The sequence below is a fragment of the Haliaeetus albicilla genome, chromosome 12 (assembly GCF_947461875.1).
Source record: "Haliaeetus albicilla chromosome 12, bHalAlb1.1, whole genome shotgun sequence".
Taxonomy (NCBI): Eukaryota; Metazoa; Chordata; class Aves; order Accipitriformes; family Accipitridae; genus Haliaeetus; species Haliaeetus albicilla.
The window spans coordinates 35,258,441-35,276,418 of record NC_091494.1 but is presented as its reverse complement, the minus strand read 5'-3'; the positions used below and the strand labels follow the sequence as shown (position 1 = coordinate 35,276,418).

Genomic DNA, 17,978 nt, shown 5'->3' with positions numbered 1-17,978 from the left:
TGCTATTTAATTATGAATGGTGTGTTTCTCATCTGGGGATCTGGTATTCTGTTTGTAGAATTCAAGCGAGTAATGAAATACTCAACAACTGCTGTTGTGTTCTCTCTGGGTTGCTGGATTAGAGATTTCTGCATGTGGCTGTTCCTTGCGATCCCGCAGCTCCTGTAGCAGGATGAGGTCAGTGTATTCCTCAGAACAAAGGGGTGAGATGGGCTTGTTTCTGGGGTACCTGTGGGCTGGCATGGCTTTGATCTGCTTCGGGCGATGTGCTGTGCAGGGGTTAGTTGATTGCTCATAGTGGGAAGTGGATTTGGTTTGGGTACGCTCTGTCAAACCTCAACCAAGTATTGACTTTGCACCGTTTTTTAGCTCTAGCTGGCATGGTTATTTTTGTGTGTATCTATCTCTGTCTTTAATGTGTTATCTACAAATGTGGATAGAGGCTGAGTTCAAAGAAACTGAAAGCAAGTGATCAGTCACTTGGAGTTGTAGATACTGAGTACTATCGTGTAGTTTTGTTTGGTACAGTCTATCCATTTGGCTGTTGATGTCTTCATTGGTTTTCAGACTGGACTCTTTAATTGTGAATTGTAAAGATCCTATCCACTGCTTGGGTATTTATTGATCTGGCAGAATTTAGATAAGTGAAAGTAGAGCAGTCCTTTGTTCACTGTGTATTCACCTGAAAGTCAGACAGTTTTAATAACTCTGCAGGAAAGCAAATGTTTGGGTGAAGATAAATTAACCTATTTAATAAAAAAACCGAAGAGTGCCTTCATTCTAGTTTATTGAAAGTACACACGCTCCGCTCAAAAGCAGTGTCGAAAATGCTCTGATTTATGTGATAAACTCTTTGGGATACAGATTTGTTGGGCATAACCCAGATCATAGCTACTCAAGATAATTCTCTTGAGTGTGCCCATCTTAAATATGAACAGCCATCCTGTAAATAAACTTCAGGTTTCCGTGTCCCCACAGGCTGTACCCTCACTTGAGTTCTGGACCGAGATGCCTGGGAGCACATCCTGTCCTCCTTTGTGCTACAGCAAGATAAGCTTTGTGATTATGCCTTTGCAGCATAAAAGACAAAAAACTTGTCTTCCCTTTTCCACAAGGGAAGGAATTGTGGGAAATTCCTGAAGGATTAGTACCTTGTAAGTAGTGCTAGAACTGCATCCACACGGTTGGTCGTGCTGTCATATTAGTGACTGCTGGCTTGCACTCACCCAAGCTTTGTCTTGCAACCATTTTGATGCCAGCCATTTAGAGGTAGAAGGACTAGTGCACTTGAGTGAAGGACATTTTAAGTGGGGATGAAAATCAGGTTGGTTATAGCTCAAATCAAAGACATTTTTGTACTTGGCGTGTTGTCGAGTAGTGCCTTGTCTGGTGGTTTCTCAGCCTTAAATAGGAACTCTGATTAGGACAGTGATAGAAATAGGGGTGAAGAAGAAATAAAAATAGCAAGCTCATAGGTGGACTTGGATTTCAATGGTGAGCTTGCACACACAGTCTTATGTATCTCAAAATCTTATGTTTAAATTCTTACTCAAAACCAATGGCACACAAAAATGCACCTTGAAGCATTTGTAGTAGCTGTAATAGAGTAATCCTTATCTTCTTATCAGTGGACAGTGTCTTATCACTGGCAGGGGGAACATAGCATGTCTGATCTCAAATGTGCAGACTGACTGTCTGTGCAAAGAAAGCCCAAAACCAGATGTGTAGCTAACACTTTTTCAGAGTTGCTTTTTTTTCCTAAGTGGCTTGCTCTTCTAGGACCCTTGTAGCATTTGTCTGCATAGTCTGTTAGATTATAGTTTTGATGTGCTTGAATTAGGTGGTTTTCACAACCTAGCAAATATGTTTAGGCTTTTGAAATTGTTTTTAGAAACGGTTTGTGTTCTTTTTAAACCATCAGAACTCTTAAAATAACAAACTGTTGCCCTAATTCTGCTTTGGTTTTACTGGTGACAACCCTTAGATCAATAAGATGATATGGACTTAGACAAAAATAGAAACTAGCCCTGTTGTTTAAACAAAAAAAACCCAAACAAACAAAAAGCAACCAAACAAAACACCCCACAAACAACCCAGAAAACAAGAACAGCAACAGTGGGGAAAAAAAAACCCCATGCATTTTTAGGTTTCAGGTTTGGTAATACCCTTGGAGATAGTTAGGAAAGCACAGAATAAGTCAGTACTTCTAACCTGGGGACTTACGAGCAGCCTGCTACATCATTACCTGTAAATGTCAGCTTATCAGGGAAGTACAAGCTGGTTATTATTGCTCTTTTTTAAGTCTGTGTAAACTTCACTGAATACAAGTCCACTGCAAACTGTTATTAGGAAGTGTGAATAGTTACAGGAAGTTGGAAGTATAAAGTACTGGAGTGTGAACAGGAAGAGCTGCCTTCACAGTATGTGCTGCCTTCACAGTATGTGCTTACCACCATATACATACACTGAAAAATGACACTTTAGATTTTTTGGTTCTTCAAAGGATAAGTGTTGAAAGACTGCAGCTTGAGAGACGGGCTAGTGGGCAGTCTGGGCCCAATCAGTACAGGCTCTGTGCAGGACTGCACTGTCCTGCTGATGAATGCACATGTTGAGGCAATAAGGTATTTCTCCCTTGTGTTGCAGTGAGACTGGAGCTGTGGTTTCCTTGCTACATTTACACTTAAGTGAGTACTTTTGGATATCAAAAGTGGCAGGTAATTCACATATAGGTAACTGCTCTATAGGTGGCATGTAGATATTTTGCAGAGTGAAAAGCTTCATGTATGGCTTTGACATTTTCAGAATTAGTTTTGGTCTGGCAAGGCTTGGTATTTCAAAAATCGGAAACTCTGTGAAAGAGGAGAGGGATTCAGTCATGCAGAATTGTTCCAACTTGGAAAATGGTTCTTTCAATTTTTTATTTTAAAATAAAGTACTATGTTAATGTTCATACATTGTTTACATTAGCATATAGAATAATTTTGTGTAGCATGGGAGACAAAATTAACATTGATAATTCTTTTAGAAAACCTCAGAGCTTAGAGTTTCCCATTATATCACTTTTTCTCATTCTGTAGGTTTACATATTGTCTAATTTTTTTTTATTTTGTGTGGCTATATTTTAAGTAAAATTCTGTTGGAATTCAGTATTTTATTTTCTCTAGATCTGTTCTTTCCACCAGAATAAGGTTTTTCTAATTTCTATGAGCAGCTGAAATGTGCAGCCTTCTTGTTACAAAGGGTCTGACCAATGTCCTCTGGAAAATCTTCCTGCAGTGCATTACAGCATTGCTGCCTAGCTGTTCACTGGATGTTACTGCCCCTGTAACAACGTGGCAGGAGGGAATGTGTCAGTACATCAGTTAATCATGCTTATTGTTTAGCATATTAGCATGAGCTAACTGTCACTGGTAGACTGTATTAATATACCAGGCTGTGAACTGGGGCAGCCAGAGAGCAGGCATACATTCCCTTCTGTTAACCCTGTCATAAGGAGCTGTAATTTCTGAGAGAGGAGCAAAATAAAGAGCTGGAGCAATCATGTCTTAAATTGCTGCATTGAGGCTCATGAGAACCAGCTTGTCAGGACCCTAAGAGCTATGTTCATTTTCAGAGGACGCTGAGGTGGTGTTTTGTTCCTTCCGTTAACTTTTTCTTCTTGCTTTCTAAAAACTTCATAAATCTTTTTGAAAGCACAAGAGACAGGGCTGAAAGAGATGGTGAGAAGTTACCTGGTCCATCACTTCGCCTAATGGAATGACCTACATCTAAACTTTTTAAGAAATTTTTTGTCTAATTGTTGTTGCTTTTTTAATATTGTGTTAGTTAGTTTCCTTCTTTAAAACTCCTTAAACTAAATCTTGATGAAATCGTGGACTACAAGAGGAGACAATCACAGAGGTTGCTATCTTATAAAGGCTTTATATACGCTTAAACTTCTTGTAACATTCAGCAGATAGCTTGCAAATCAGGTACAAAGTTGTTACTGAAAGCTATGCACAGAGCCAGTCAGCAGATCCCCTAATGTCCTAAATTAATGAATGGTTATGTGGCAGCAGGCTGTAGAGGAAGTGCAGTTTCTTAGCTACCTTTTTTCTCTACTTTATTTAGAGAGAGTTTGTCTTTTGTATCAGGGCAATCAAAAATACAAAGCCTCACCAGAAGGGTACACAAGGAGATGCTAAAGGCTTGTACTTTCTCAAACTCCACCTAGTGATGACAGCCAATTTAGATGCTTGTGATAATTTTCTCAGCAATCTCTGTCTTGTGTATTTTGATCAGTGCTTGATGCAGTTAATACCAGTTTGACATTTGAAATATCAGTTGGAATGAATGTTCTCTTAAAATGCATACTGACAATTTCTTCTCTTCTTAGGTTTGTTGCAGGCTGTCTTCTGACTCACACACCTTCAACCTGCCGTAGCGTTCATTCAGGTTTAGAAGGTTATTGTTACAACAAGAAAAGTTCTAGGTTTTCTTTGAAAGAAATATTTCCATTTTAAGTGCTAAAGTGCAATGATGGCAATAAAAGGACTAGCTTACTGAGATGTTTGATACTGGCCTGATTCTTATCTCTTACTCAAAGTCAGAGATGTTTAATTGAATATAGTTGTCCAAACACTGGCAGAAGAGGAGCTTACACTGAGTTTGTGGTCAGACAAGAAAAAATCTTAGCCCATCCTTAGCTATCTGTTGGTCAAAAATTGTAAATACATTTTAGTAGAGCGTACTGGCTTATTGAGAATGATGGCACTGTTAATTACAGTTAAGAAATTAAAGTTGGATTGCTTTTTATCATTGTATGCCTAGAATTTCTTTAGATTAATAAGCAGTCATGCACATATGGAAAGGGAATTAGTTTCTTGAAACTATACCTGATGAATATCTGCAAAAATCTGAATTAATTAAAGTCAGTATTGTTATACTTGTTAGCCTTCATCTTCAGCATGTCACCACAGTTCAAAAAGAAGCTGTCAGTCCACACCCAGTATGCTCAGAGGTGATTTTTCTCCTCTAATTTTCAATAGACTGTGAGGTTTCATTAATAGCACTTGAATATTGCCATCATAGCCGAAATAAAAACAGCAGATGCCTCAGGGCAATTGTGCAGCTTTACAGCAACAAAAAATAATAATATTGTTTGCACAGTTAAATTATCTTGAGAGTGCCACCAGATTTATTCATGTATTGATTAATCAAAATGGAAAATGAGAAGCCTGGGATTTGACTGCTTTTCCCTTGGGGGAGCGCTGGTATACATCTTCATGTCAGCCTACCTGTTTGAAGCTCAGTCTGGTGTGGGGTCGTGTAATGGTGCTTCTTTGGACCAGTCTATCTGTGTATATAGGACTTTTATTCTGAGGTGTGCCTGCCTTATGGAGTGTCGAAAGAGTCCACTGGGCTGTAGCAGACAGGGATGAAGTCTGATTTGAGTGCTGAATGGAAAAGAAAATCGATTGAATGGCTAACATTGATTTCTTCAAAATCAACCAGTAAGAGTTGGCTTCTATCTTTGTGCTGGCACATATGTTATGGGATGCAGGTTCATGCTTGTTAGATAATCACCATGTTTTGTTTCAAACTCACAACAGAAAATGTCTGTTCACAAATGTAAGCCTTTTCCAAAGAGGCTGCTGCGAATGTGGTTGGCATTTAACCTGAGAAGAAGCAGATGCCATTTCATTTTCAAATGTAGATTGGTCTGGATGAGAGCACTATAGATCCGTCATTTCTTGCAGGGTTTTGGTTTTCTGGTTTTGGTCCAGTGTAAGTGTAGACCTTCAAACAGTTCACATACTGTCTTAAAACTGTTGTGAGTATGGGGCTTCAATTGATCTACGAGCTGTTTTTTAAATCATGAGGGTTCTTGGTGTGGTTACGAGAAGGCAGGCTACTGTGCTCTGTTTCTGAAGCACCTCTTGTGAGACAAGATGTTAAAGGTTAGCTGCCTAGAAATGCTCATAAAAATCTGTAACTGAAACCCTGAGCTATGTAATGGCATGTATGGAAATAACATTTTTCTGAATTAGACTTTATGAATTTTTGCATGTGGGATGTTTTGTTTTAGGGAACTAGCAGAGTGAGTAACACAAGTTTTGAAACGGCCCAGCCCTGTTTCCAGCCTTCACTAGTGTTTCTACAGTTGCTAGCGCTTGGTAGGCTTTGTTAGTGATTGAATCGATGGTGAGAGAAGTACAGTGTGGGAAAACTTTACTGGAAGTTGGGACTTTAATTTTTACAGCACAGGTCATCAGTGTATTATTCAGACCTTAATTCATTGTAGTCTAGTGCAGCAAACCTGATGTGTTAACTCCATTTGAACCCTGCCTTTCTGCAGACATTCTCCATGTGTCTGAGCCTACAAACACTAATGCTAGGATAAAGAAGCATCACCTATCTAATCCAGTTAATAGGAGATAGAAAATTTATTAGGATATAAGCTGAATAAATGACCATAATAGACAAGTCTGTGGATGGATGTTTTTGCAAAGTAATTAACAGTAAAATATTTAACTGCTCATATTTAAGCACATGTTGATATATTGTGCTGACAATTAAACCAGGTATAACCTTCAACAGTGTACAGCTGTCTGGACGCAGTAAGAGCCGATATTTTCACTGAAACAGTTGGGCTCAACCCACATGTTATTGAAAAATAATTATTTCAGTATGATCCTGTTTTCATAGACTCAGCACTTACACAGGTGCTGTAGGGAAGAATTAATGGCAGCTAAATAGTTTGTAGAGCAGAAACCAACCCACAGGGTGATGAGGGTTGTCTCAATTGGGGGTGGTCCATGTTTGAAAACAGGGAGGTGTACTTTAGGCACAGCTGTGTTGTTCACATAAACCAGCAGTGTCAAATTGAAAATATGTCATATAAACTTGGGAAAACGTTGGCTGTGTTTTTAAAACATTGCATGAACTGTCTAAATGCTTAGTTAATTTTGAGGTCATGTCAAGTAACACACATTCATGGCTAACTAATTTGGGAAAAAAGAGATCAAACTCAGGGAAATGTGAATGTAAACTCAAGGCTTTATGCAGAGTTCTGGATCTTGCTGAATAGCTTTTAAGGAAGCATCTCTGAAATTTAGTGCATTTAAGTGTTTGCATATGCCTGTGCTTGGATTGTTTTAATTAAAAAAGGTGAAAGCTTTGTTTAAACAAACACTTGTGTTTAAAATGGATTTTATTGGTATGGCTTGATCATATACATTTCATGGTCCACTGATGCAACAAGTTTATGCTTTTTAAAGAGAGCACACCACCAAAAAAATGGCTCAAATTGTTTTATTCGTCGGGTTTGAATGACTCAACTTGATGTATGCCAAGCCTAAGGGATGCACAGCTCAAGGGAAGTCTGAACAAGCACCTCTTTTCCTTGACACCCGCAGACTGTAACGCAATTGTAGTTCAGTGGAGCTTGTGTCTTGACTGTTCACAAATGTGATAAACGTTCATTTTGTTAACTCTGAGTTGAAAGCCTTGATTTTCTTTCCTCATCAAGACACAGCATTGGTGAGCTACTTAGCTACAACATGGTATTTCTCTCAAAACAGAGCCATTTTTGCTATAACTGTGGAAACCAAGCAATGTTTTGCCTGAAACTGGTGCAAGGCTGTCTTCCTGTGATGGGCTGGCACCATGCTGTAGTGTTTCTCTTTGTTTTTCTTTAGGTTTTCAGTGTAGACAAGACACAACTGTTTGTCTGACATTTTTCTTTTAACTGAAAAATGTCCTGATCATTTCTGATTGTTGCCAACACGTGTCATTTTTAGTATGAACTTTTGCAGTCAAATTTCTTATCTAAAAAGTATTGGTAGTAGATAGATCTTTCGTTGTGGCTGAATTGAATTAGTTGCATTGTTGTCCACCCCATGATCTTTGAAATCCAGAAATAGAGTTACAGTAACGATCAGGTTACTGTTGAATATGACTATTGTACTGGTTGGTGTGTTATCCTTAGTTTTCTGTAATCCAGCAGTTTGTATTTTAGCTTCTGCAGTACACACTATCCTTTAGCATTTATTTGCAAGCATCCAGCTCCACTTTACTTGCTAAATTGATCAGATGCCTAGAAAAAGGAAAACTTGACTGCTGCCTACCTATTTCTGTAGCGAAAAGTGGGGGAGCTGTGGGCTATGGATGTGAGCAGTTGTCTTTCTGATCTAAAGTGCACTAAGGTACACAACAAGTTATGTGAACTCTTAAAACAAAAAAACCTCCACAACCAAACAAGCCCAACTCCATGCATCTGTAATAAGTCTCTCCAACTCTCACTTTATTTGCCCTTAGACTGACATTATTGTCAAGCTCTAATGGAGAAGGGGAAATCTAACAGCTTTAAAATCACACAGTGCTGTCTGCTGTGTGACCTTTTTCCAGTTGATGGTTCAATTTATTTAGGTGATAAAGAAAACACTGAGGCATGTGAAGTCTATCTTCTTGACAGATGTGAGCTTACTGAAACTTTTTCCTCATCCTTTTTTCCTTCCCCGCATTCACAGTCAGCCTTTTGTTTTTATAAAGTGATCCATATATTTTTCTTTGAGATTTAAATGCTTTCTAATCTTTTCAAGGTTTACAAAACTGCACCTGGCTGTTGAGGTTGTGGAAAGGCAGATAGAGTGATCATTGTTGAGATGTACTGAAAGAGATGTTTGCATTTTGTGTCAAGTGATGCATGGCATAGGCAAAAGCCTTGGTGTGAAGTGTGAGGGTTTGGTCAGATCTGTGAGGTTATTTACAAAAATATCATTAAATATGGAAAATGGGGAAATATCCAATAATGGTGAGCCACAGTAACTGATAAAGATTCCTGGTAAAACCTGGTCAGAACTTTGCCTGAAATCACGATGAAAACCTTCAAGGTTGCTGCTAAAAGTGTTTGTTATTGTTTGATATTCAGCAGTGATTGGTGTGAGGCTCTGTTTCAATATTAGGTTACATCTGCCAGTAAGTAAAAAAAATATTGTTTATTGAAACAGACTTGTCTTAACTACTGCTCTTGTTAGAAGGATGCTAAACATTTCTGTGCAGAGGTTTAGGCAGGCTGTAAACGAGGCTGTTGGTAGTCTGCAGCTGTCGGTTGAGGGATTTGGTTGCCTTGTGTCCACCCCTGGGAACAAGGAACTACAACTCCTATGAAGTTAGATTGTTTGTTTGACTTTTTTCTCCCAAATCCCAAGAAATCTTGAGAGTCGAAGGCTATGTTCCCTGTCAGGAAGCTTGCTTTGCATTGAAATGCCAGCATTTTCTAAGATATCATGGGAATGCTGGTATGAAACCCTTTCTCTGAATTATTTTGGAACAACACTATTCTTTAAATCCCCATTATTTCCTCCCCCCGCACCCCCCCCCCCCTTTATTCTGGAACATCTTCTTTGCCCTAAGAGCAAAAACTCCTAAGCAATGTCAGAACTGCATATCATGGGTTTTCTCTATCAGTAATGATATGTTAAATGAAAGGTGCATTAGCAGGATTTTTATTGAGTATCCTGTTGGAATAAGTAGATTCTGTCATGCACCACTGACTCATTTCAATTGGAATACCACAGTTCAGTAAAAGAAAATAATTGAGTCATGGGCTTGTTACTTAAAGTGTGTCTGATATCATCTTTTGCAATAAAATTTTATGAGGGTGAAATGAATTTAGAGAGCTGATTAAATATGGACAGCTCTTTTCCTCTTGTGTTGGGGTGGCTCTTGAAAATATTTTCAATAGATAAGCATTATTGAATTAGAAACATCTATATCCATGGTTAGATATTCTCTCCTGGGTTTTGCAATGCTGCCTACTTTGCAGGCAGTCAGTTGGGTAAGCACACCCTGGTTTACTTCAGATAATTTTATCTGTGTTAGCTCAAACCACTAATTTAAACTTGAAAGCTAAGCTGGTGATTTTTCTTTCTTTCTTTCTCTTTTTTTTTTTTTTAACCCTAAACTGAATTAGGAAAACTTTCTCCATCCTGCTGTCTGGACAGATCAGTGCCAATAGGAACTTGCAGCAAAGGAAAGCTGATGAGCAGCTGAGAGCAGTGACCTCTGTCATTCAGGCTGCATTTTTCAGGAAGGATGTCTGTCTACAAGCAAGGTGAACTGGGACCACCTGAAACTTTACGAAGAGGTCTATGGCCTCATGCAGTCCTGTCTGAAACAGCAGGACATGACTGATATAAAAGTGCTGGCAAAAGTCCCCAGCATTCCCATGTACTTTTGTGCCGATGAAATTAATACCTTTGCTGGTGTGATCCTCTGCTGAGAGAAGGCAGACAGGACTAAAATAAATGGTAAATGGCAGAAGAGCATTTTCTTCCTGATATCTGAAATTTTATCAGGAACTTAAGCCTTGGTTTAAAAAAAAAAAACAACCCGAAACCAAACACTTTCTTTGTAGATTTCTTAACTAGATTTGCCTCTGTGTGCTGTTTTCGAGAGCGGCTAATACTAAGAATCTTTATACAGCCCTGAACTAGTATTCCTAATATCAGTGCTAATAATTAAGTAAAGTGTCCATACCAGGCTGGACTTTACAGAAATGACCAGAACCTGTGCTGTCTGAACATGGCCTGGGCTACCTTCTCTGGGTTAGTTTCTTTGTGACCAAGGAGCAGCTGCAGGGATGGAGCCCCGCTGACAGCGGCCAGTGCTTTGAGAGGGGTCCCGCCTGCTAGTGTAAAAGATGTCCATAGTTTACACTGGTCTAGCACCAGATAAACAGCACTGGTAGCAATCGCTTAATGCGGGCCTTTACTAAGGGTGCTGTAGCATAGCTTCATGGGTGTAAACACACATTCACATGTATGTGAAATCTAGATGACAGTGGTGTTGGATCTCACTATTGTCCTACATTTACAGACAGTGTCTTAGTCTGGATTAGCCAAATAATTATCTAATGGTTTTCTCTCTGGTGTCGTACTGCTGCAGAAGTTTCAGATCGTGTTTATGAACCTCAGTGCTCTCTTTGGGCCCGAGAGGAATTTTGGCAGAAAGGGGACTGACTGGGTGGAGCAAGGAGGGCTGCAAAGGAGAGGAGCTTGTCTTGGGGCCTACGTAAAAATTTCAAATAGTGCAAGCTATTTGGGTGTCACAAGCAAAGGAGGGCCCAGCTTTGCATTATGGGAGCAACAAGAGTTTGGCAGAGTTGGTTTTAATCCTTTCATTTCCATGCTCCTCAGTATTGTTTCTCTCCCCAGTCTTCTTGATCCCTCTGTTACAAAGCAGAGACTTCTCTCTTGGTGTCAGTGCCCATCTTCCAGTGATTTCAGGGAGCTTTGGGTAAGGCCTTTAATGAGGAATTTAGAACTCAGCTGTCTTTGTGCATTACCAGCATATTTTCCTGAATTGAGCTCATGCTGTTGCATGTGTGACTTGTGTCAACTTTGGCAGGAAGTTTGCAGTCCTGGAACGCAGTACGGATGCAGGTATCCTCTAGGCTGAGCTGCTTGAGTGCACTGAGTATGAACAGAGCCAGACCAGTAAAGCTGCAGCAAAGCAAGAGATCTCTGCAGCAGCAGGCAATGAATGTGACCAGGACAAGGCTGCAATTCTTGAGTTTAAAGCTTCTAGGTTAGCATTTCTTCTTGGTTTCTCTTTTTTTACCTCCTCCTTTCTAGGTTTGAAATTTTTTTTTTTTTTTTTTTTGGTGGTAGTGTTTGGAAGTGCTATTTTTTTTTCCTTTTCCCTGCATGCTTTTTCATGCAGCTCCCAGAGCAGATTGCTGCTCAATTCCTCCAGGGCAGAGGGGGAACTAGCTGCAATTACTAGCTGCAGATGTAAACACTTGCTGCCCCGTCCTGGAGAGTGGAGCTGCCACTGGCAATTAAAGACAGTTAGCAGTTTCCCCGCTAGTGTAAATTCTTGCACTGCCCCTTCCCACATCCCACCCCAGAGGAAGTGGAATTTCAGCAACGTAGCATTGGTTTTTTTCCTAATACTTGCCACTCCTGTCGGTCTCTGGGAGTTCCCAAAGCTAGTCTAAGAACATCTCCTCTTGTCTTCCTAGTGAAAGAAGCTTTCATTTCCAGTAGTGTCCGTTCTGTTCGGCAACAAGTCCAATTCAGGCTGCGGACTTTGATCTGCATTGTTCTGTCCAGTCTTGTCCTATTTGTTTAGAATTGCATTTGTCTTTGTTTAGTAGAACTCATAAATGATAACATTTCCTCCAGGAATTCAGATGTTGCTGTTGATGTTAATGTAGTATTGGAAGAACGCTGTGCTATGTGGTTTCCATTTTTAAAAAAATTATATGGGTTTGAAAATATGACATATACACACATACAAAACAAAGTGCATGTAAAGTAGACCAATACAAAACTGATTAGTTTTACCTTTTTTGTTTTTTTGGTTTGGGTTTTTTTCTAGATAAATATAGAAGTAACTCCTATATAAAATGGGGGTAATAATTCTTATGTCTCTCGTGGGGGCTGTAGAGTTTCCTGAGAGAGGAGTTGAGAAATGCAAGTTATCATTGCTGGATTTCCTTTTCCTGTACAGACACAGCGTTTGGCTGACATGCTGTGAAATGTGTACCAGTTATCAACATGTTTTCAGTTTCAAGGGTCGTTCCAAAATTCCTTTTCTCAGCTGTTCTGGGAAAAAATTTATAGAGACCATTGACACCAGAATGATCTGTCATGATAGTGTTTTGTGTGTTTTTGTTTAGAACCTTTGCAGAGAGGCTACTGAAATATTAATAGCTTTCCGCTTTGTGAGACATCACATTGCGGTAGTGTGGTCTGTGTATCCTTTCTATGTTCCCAAAACACATGTGGTTTAGATGCCTTTCATATATTTTAATACAAAGTGGCTGGTTGAGTGGTCCATGCACTCCCAGAGGAGCCAAAACTCACTTCACAAATCAAGAGAATACAGGGCTGTAAGGCAATTTACCATTCAGGCTATTGTGGAGGAGGGTGATTTAAAATGTTATAGTGGCTTGAAAGAGAAAAACCCAAAGCAGTGATTGAAAGGCTTGAAATGACTGACTTAATGTGACAACTCTCCTTTTCCTCTGTTGGGTCTATTGCAGAGGTGATCATGCACAGTTAATGTGTTGTACGGTGCTCAATGGTACCTGTTTGCAGGACTTCTTTGAAATTAAGAGTGAGAGATCATTTATTTAATAGACTGCATTAAAGAATGAGTTTCTGATGAAGCAAGTTAGGTGTTAAACACTTTTCAGGTGAACCATTTACTTATGTAATTATCTTTCATTTACATTATAATAAATGTTTCTCCAGGGAGTTTAGCCAATCATGAAATGCAATTAATTTTCAAATGCTCTTCAGCAACAATTGACACTCCAGAGACCAAAATCCCTAGGCAGTGTGTACATTTTAAAACTCTCCTGCTAAAGGGAAGCTGCTTAAACTGGGTTGATCATGCAGTTGTTAAATTCTAGGTTTTTAACAGTGTTTTTTACATGCCTATCACTACAAGTTGGAGTGCTGGACTTGATACCCAGGTTGTGTAGGCCTGGTATCTCCCCTTAGTTTCCAGAGCCTTGAAGAGGTTCAGGATGCTGTTCTTCAAATTAAGCTCAGGACGACTCACTTCAGTGAAGATGGAGGAGTTTAAATGTTCTTGGTTTGTCACAAACTCTGATTGCTGTACGATACTGGCTGGGGCACGTAGCCAGCTGTTTTGCAGTTTGTCTGGTATGTAAAATGGGAGTAACGTAAATCTCATGTCTCTAAGGTGTACATGGAGATGTATGGATAGAAGGGACTGGTTGGTGACTGTGTAGTATCTGTGGATGACAGGCAAAGTATCATGCTGCTTAAGTTTAATTAATTTTCTAACCTAAATGTTGTTACAGTCGCTTTTGTTCTAAGTCTTACTAGTGTGCCGATAAAATAATCTGTGGAATTCCACCTTTTACAACTGTACGTAGTCCAACAGCTTAGCTTTTCAAGAATGGATTAATTTTATTGTGGCATTCAGTTTTCAGATGAATTGCTGCTGTGGTTGGAGTAGGGATCTCCATCTGAATGGAGCTGGCTTTTTAGAAGTGAAAAGGAACAAAGTGATGTTGTTAGCCCTCACCTACTCCAAACAGACCTGCTTCTGCAAGCTGGCTCCGTTTTTTTTTTTTTTTCTGATGTTAAGCCTTGGGCCCCAATGCAGATACTGTTCCAGCCACGCTGGATTGCAGGGGACAGATGGGCTTGGGTTGAAAAGGGCTTACAGCCCCCTGCAGAGACTCTTCCAGCCCTGAGGTTCGCAGATCCAAAGCAGTGGAACCTGCAAGTCTGGAGTATTTGGAGGCTGAAGAGGAGGAAGAGCTTTTATCCTTTCATGCTTGCAAAATCCAATGTAGGAAAGCTCTTGTCAGTGATATTCTCTCTTCATAGCAAACAAATGAAACCTCTTTGAATTTGTGCATTTTCCTGAGGCTTTCCCTTCAGCCAGGGGTAAAGAGGAAAGGAGGCTTTATTTACAGATGTTGCTTTCAGAGTGAATCTAGCATGATGATATTATCTGTAAATACACTTTTGGGCATCAGACATCTTTCCATTTATTTAAAAACATGATAGAAAGATCGTCCAATATGGGAATGAATACTTGACAAATTCCTATACTCCGTTTTGTTGCCTCGGAGTACATATGCAGTTTAAAATGAGTCTGCATCTGCTGTTATATCATCCTGTTGCTTCCAGCAGAATACTAGCACTTTTATTTTGACCAACAAATTTTGTTACTCGCTGTTTAAACTGACCTCTAAACATAAGAGACCAGAATGCTCTGGGCCTTCTGTGTTCTTGGAGGTGTCTCTGAGACCGAACCTGGTGGGATTCGGGTCTGAGCTACTTGCACTGTTCATATGTTCCCTATAAATACAGGGCAGCTAGTGGGTTTCAGGCAGCGTGGATTTTGTAAGCACCTACACACAGATCACAGTCAGATCATTATGTTGATCTAAACCATTTTGTAATCCTCTACAATCTGGGTTTAGAGACTGTTATTAGTGTCACAAATAAAAGCTTGTGACTTCTTTAGTTCTTGGGATAAAAGACGACACGTACTTTCAGAGAATTACATATCAAAATTAAAACAGCATAAACGTGCAGGACTTTGAGGATAGTTATCCTGCTTTTTCAAGACTGAGTCCTGAATTCACAAGATTGCAAGAGAGAAATTGATTAATTTTAATTTCATAGTCAGTCATGCACTGAAGAAGCCAAGTTAAACCAAGAGGATGAGGTGTGAAAGAGTCTTTTAAAAATCTTTCTCAGTAACTTGAAGCTTTAAACATGGCTACAAGGAAGTGTATTTTTTTTTTTTTTAAAACTGAACTTGTAGGAAGGAAACCTCCTTTGCCCAGGTAGGTCACAGATTTAGAGATAGAAATGGATAGAAAGGTACTTAAGAGTTCTATTTCCTCACAAACTATTTTCTAAGCTCTTAAAAAGCCTCTTCAAAATGATACGGAAAGGCACCATAGAAAACAATTTCAGCTATTGTTAGCATTCATGTTTGTGTTAACTGGCCTGGTAACTGATATCTTCCCATTACAGACAACCAGCAGCTTCCAGCCTCCATTATTAAGAGCGAAAGCAAGGGAGGGTGTGGGAAGGACAGCAGGCATCTCTGTGATGGATGCAGCTCGGTTTGGCCTGGACTCTGCAGGGTGATTGGATATTGCCTCTGACCAGCATCCTGGTCCTAATCTCCTGCTGTTGGATTTCTGCCTGCAGTTACCTGAAGGAGTTCCGCACAGAGCAGTGTCCTCTTTTCGTGCAGCACAAGTGCACTCAGCACCGGCCCTACACTTGCTTCCACTGGCACTTTGTCAACCAGCGTCGTCGCAGATCTATCCGCCGCCGGGACGGTACATTTAACTACAGCCCTGACATTTACTGTACCAAGTATGACGAGACCACAGGAATCTGCCCAGAAGGAGATGAGTAAGTAAAGACTGCACCCTGCTTTTCAGGCATTAGGCTTTTGGGATCAGTCCAGGTGATGATTCCAGCCAGTTCTTGTAGAGATGAGGCAAGTCAGCAGTAAAGCAGCTTTGTAACATACGTAACATGAGAACAGATGTAAAAACTGTAATAGCAACCCATGTGCTCCAGGCCTGCTGCAGAGATGATACTATGGGTCACTTAGATGGGAATTCGCCTCTTGCATCGTTCACTGTCCTCATGAGCCTTGGCATCTTCAGAAAAGTTGAGGTGGGAAAAACAGCTCACTGACGAATGGGCTCAGAAAGTCCCTGCCTGTCAAATAATAGCTCTTGCTCACTAGCAGGGTAGCTTAGTTTTTAACAGATTGAAGAAAGAGGAGGAGCTTTGTTGTCTAGTCTGCCCCCTGAATTATCTATCCCCAGCTTTTTAAATTGTATCAGTTACTTGCCAGTTTTTGTCTTCCTGAACTTTTAAGAAGCCAGTAGGGAAATGACAGGTACCCAGAATAAGGCAACATGAGGAAGAGTTTGTCTTACTGTGTTTTCTCTCCCTGTGACTGTGGTAAGTTTAACTGGAGCAGAGATGCAAGTGTTTCTGCTGTGCATGTGGCAGACACCAGCAATTAAAGGGTTAACCCAGTAATATAATTTTAGCCACATGACAGATATGGAAGAATAAATAGTGTAGCCAAACTGTGGTCAAATATAGGGAGTGTTTTATTATAGAGATGCTATAGAAAGATGGAATTTCAGCTCCCTTTCACAGTGCCAGTATAAACACACAGAAAAATGCTATTTATTGGGAAAACAATTTTTTTTTTTATTGCCCGATTAAGTAAAGAACTTGTGACTACAGCAGGATGGAATAATCCCCCAGCCTGAAGCGTCAGTTTCAGTGCTTTCTTCATTGTTAGAAAAGAACTGGAAGGGACTGGAAATAGGATATGTGGGGGCTTTGGCTTCTAGATCACTGGTTCATATCTCGCTCAAACTCTGAATGAAAACTGTTGCCATCTCGGAACTCTGCTGATTTTTAGCTTGATGCTGCAATATCTAAACTTTACCTGTTCCATCTTTGTTCTTTTTTTAGTTCTCAGTGTAGATTATTCTTTTTCTGCCTAAGAGGGGAAACAAAGCATAAGTTAAAATGGTAGTGTTGTAATTCTCCTTTCTTGTCCTGTGCTCTACATAAAGGATGCATCTGGCTATAGATAGACTGTCACAGCCCTGTAGGAGTACATCAGCAGGAAACAGTAACAGCACGAAGTCTAGATGGGCTGCTGAGGAAATGGTATGTGCCATGTGATGTCCCTTCAATCATGGCTAGTATATCAGAACACCTTGACAGTGTCCTTGCTCTCTTCCAGATCCCTGGCAGTCACTAAACTAGAATAATAAACTGCTGCTGGATTAATAATCCAGTCGTCTTTTTGGGAGGGAAACTATTATATACTGAGTAGCGACAGGTTTAGGGGTTCTGTGTAGTGTTGGAAGGTGCACTATAAGAGAAGGGGCAGAGTTAGCAAAGGTGTTAACTGCAGCATCCTGTATTGGCAATATGTGTTCTGGTAGTGTTGAGTCACCTGTGTGACTAAACTTTGTTCTTCCCCTCCTTCTGTACCTTAGGTGTCCCTTCTTGCATAGAACTACTGGAGACACAGAGAGGAGGTATCACTTGCGCTACTACAAAACTGGAATCTGTATTCATGAGACAGACTCCAAGGGAAACTGCACGAAGAATGGAGTCCACTGCGCGTTTGCTCATGGGCCCCATGACCTACGCTCTCCAGTGTATGACATCAGGTTAGTAGAGGTTGGGGCTGTAAATGAAAAAGGTAATTTCTGTACCCAAATGAAAAGTCAGATGATTGAAGGACAGTACTACTTCAGCATGAAATGCTTAGGGTTGGGGTGATGATATATGCATTCCTAATAAGACAAATCTACAAAATCTCCACGGAGGATACTGAAAATGGGGGAAGGGACCACAGTTTAAATGAGTTGTGCTGTGGTTTGGAGTCAGATTGCAGGGGAGGGCCTCAAAATAACGCAGTTGCTGTTC

At 40.1% G+C, this 17,978-nt stretch overlaps 1 protein-coding gene across 7 annotated transcripts in view; it reads left to right on the top strand.

The window, feature by feature from the left end:
• The window catches only part of UNK (unk zinc finger), a 45,720-nt gene that overhangs the window by 3,151 nt on the left and 24,591 nt on the right, over positions 1–17,978 (top strand). For 6 of the 7 annotated variants that reach the window (XM_069799045.1, XM_069799043.1, XM_069799042.1 and 3 more), the window contains exons 2-3: positions 15,705–15,914; positions 17,543–17,719. In XM_069799045.1, the coding sequence (XP_069655146.1) occupies positions 15,705–15,914; positions 17,543–17,719 (387 nt within the window). Of the gene's footprint in view, positions 1–155; positions 178–15,704; positions 15,915–17,542; positions 17,720–17,978 lie in introns of those variants that run through there. The other variant, XM_069799046.1, reaches the window with a different exon arrangement.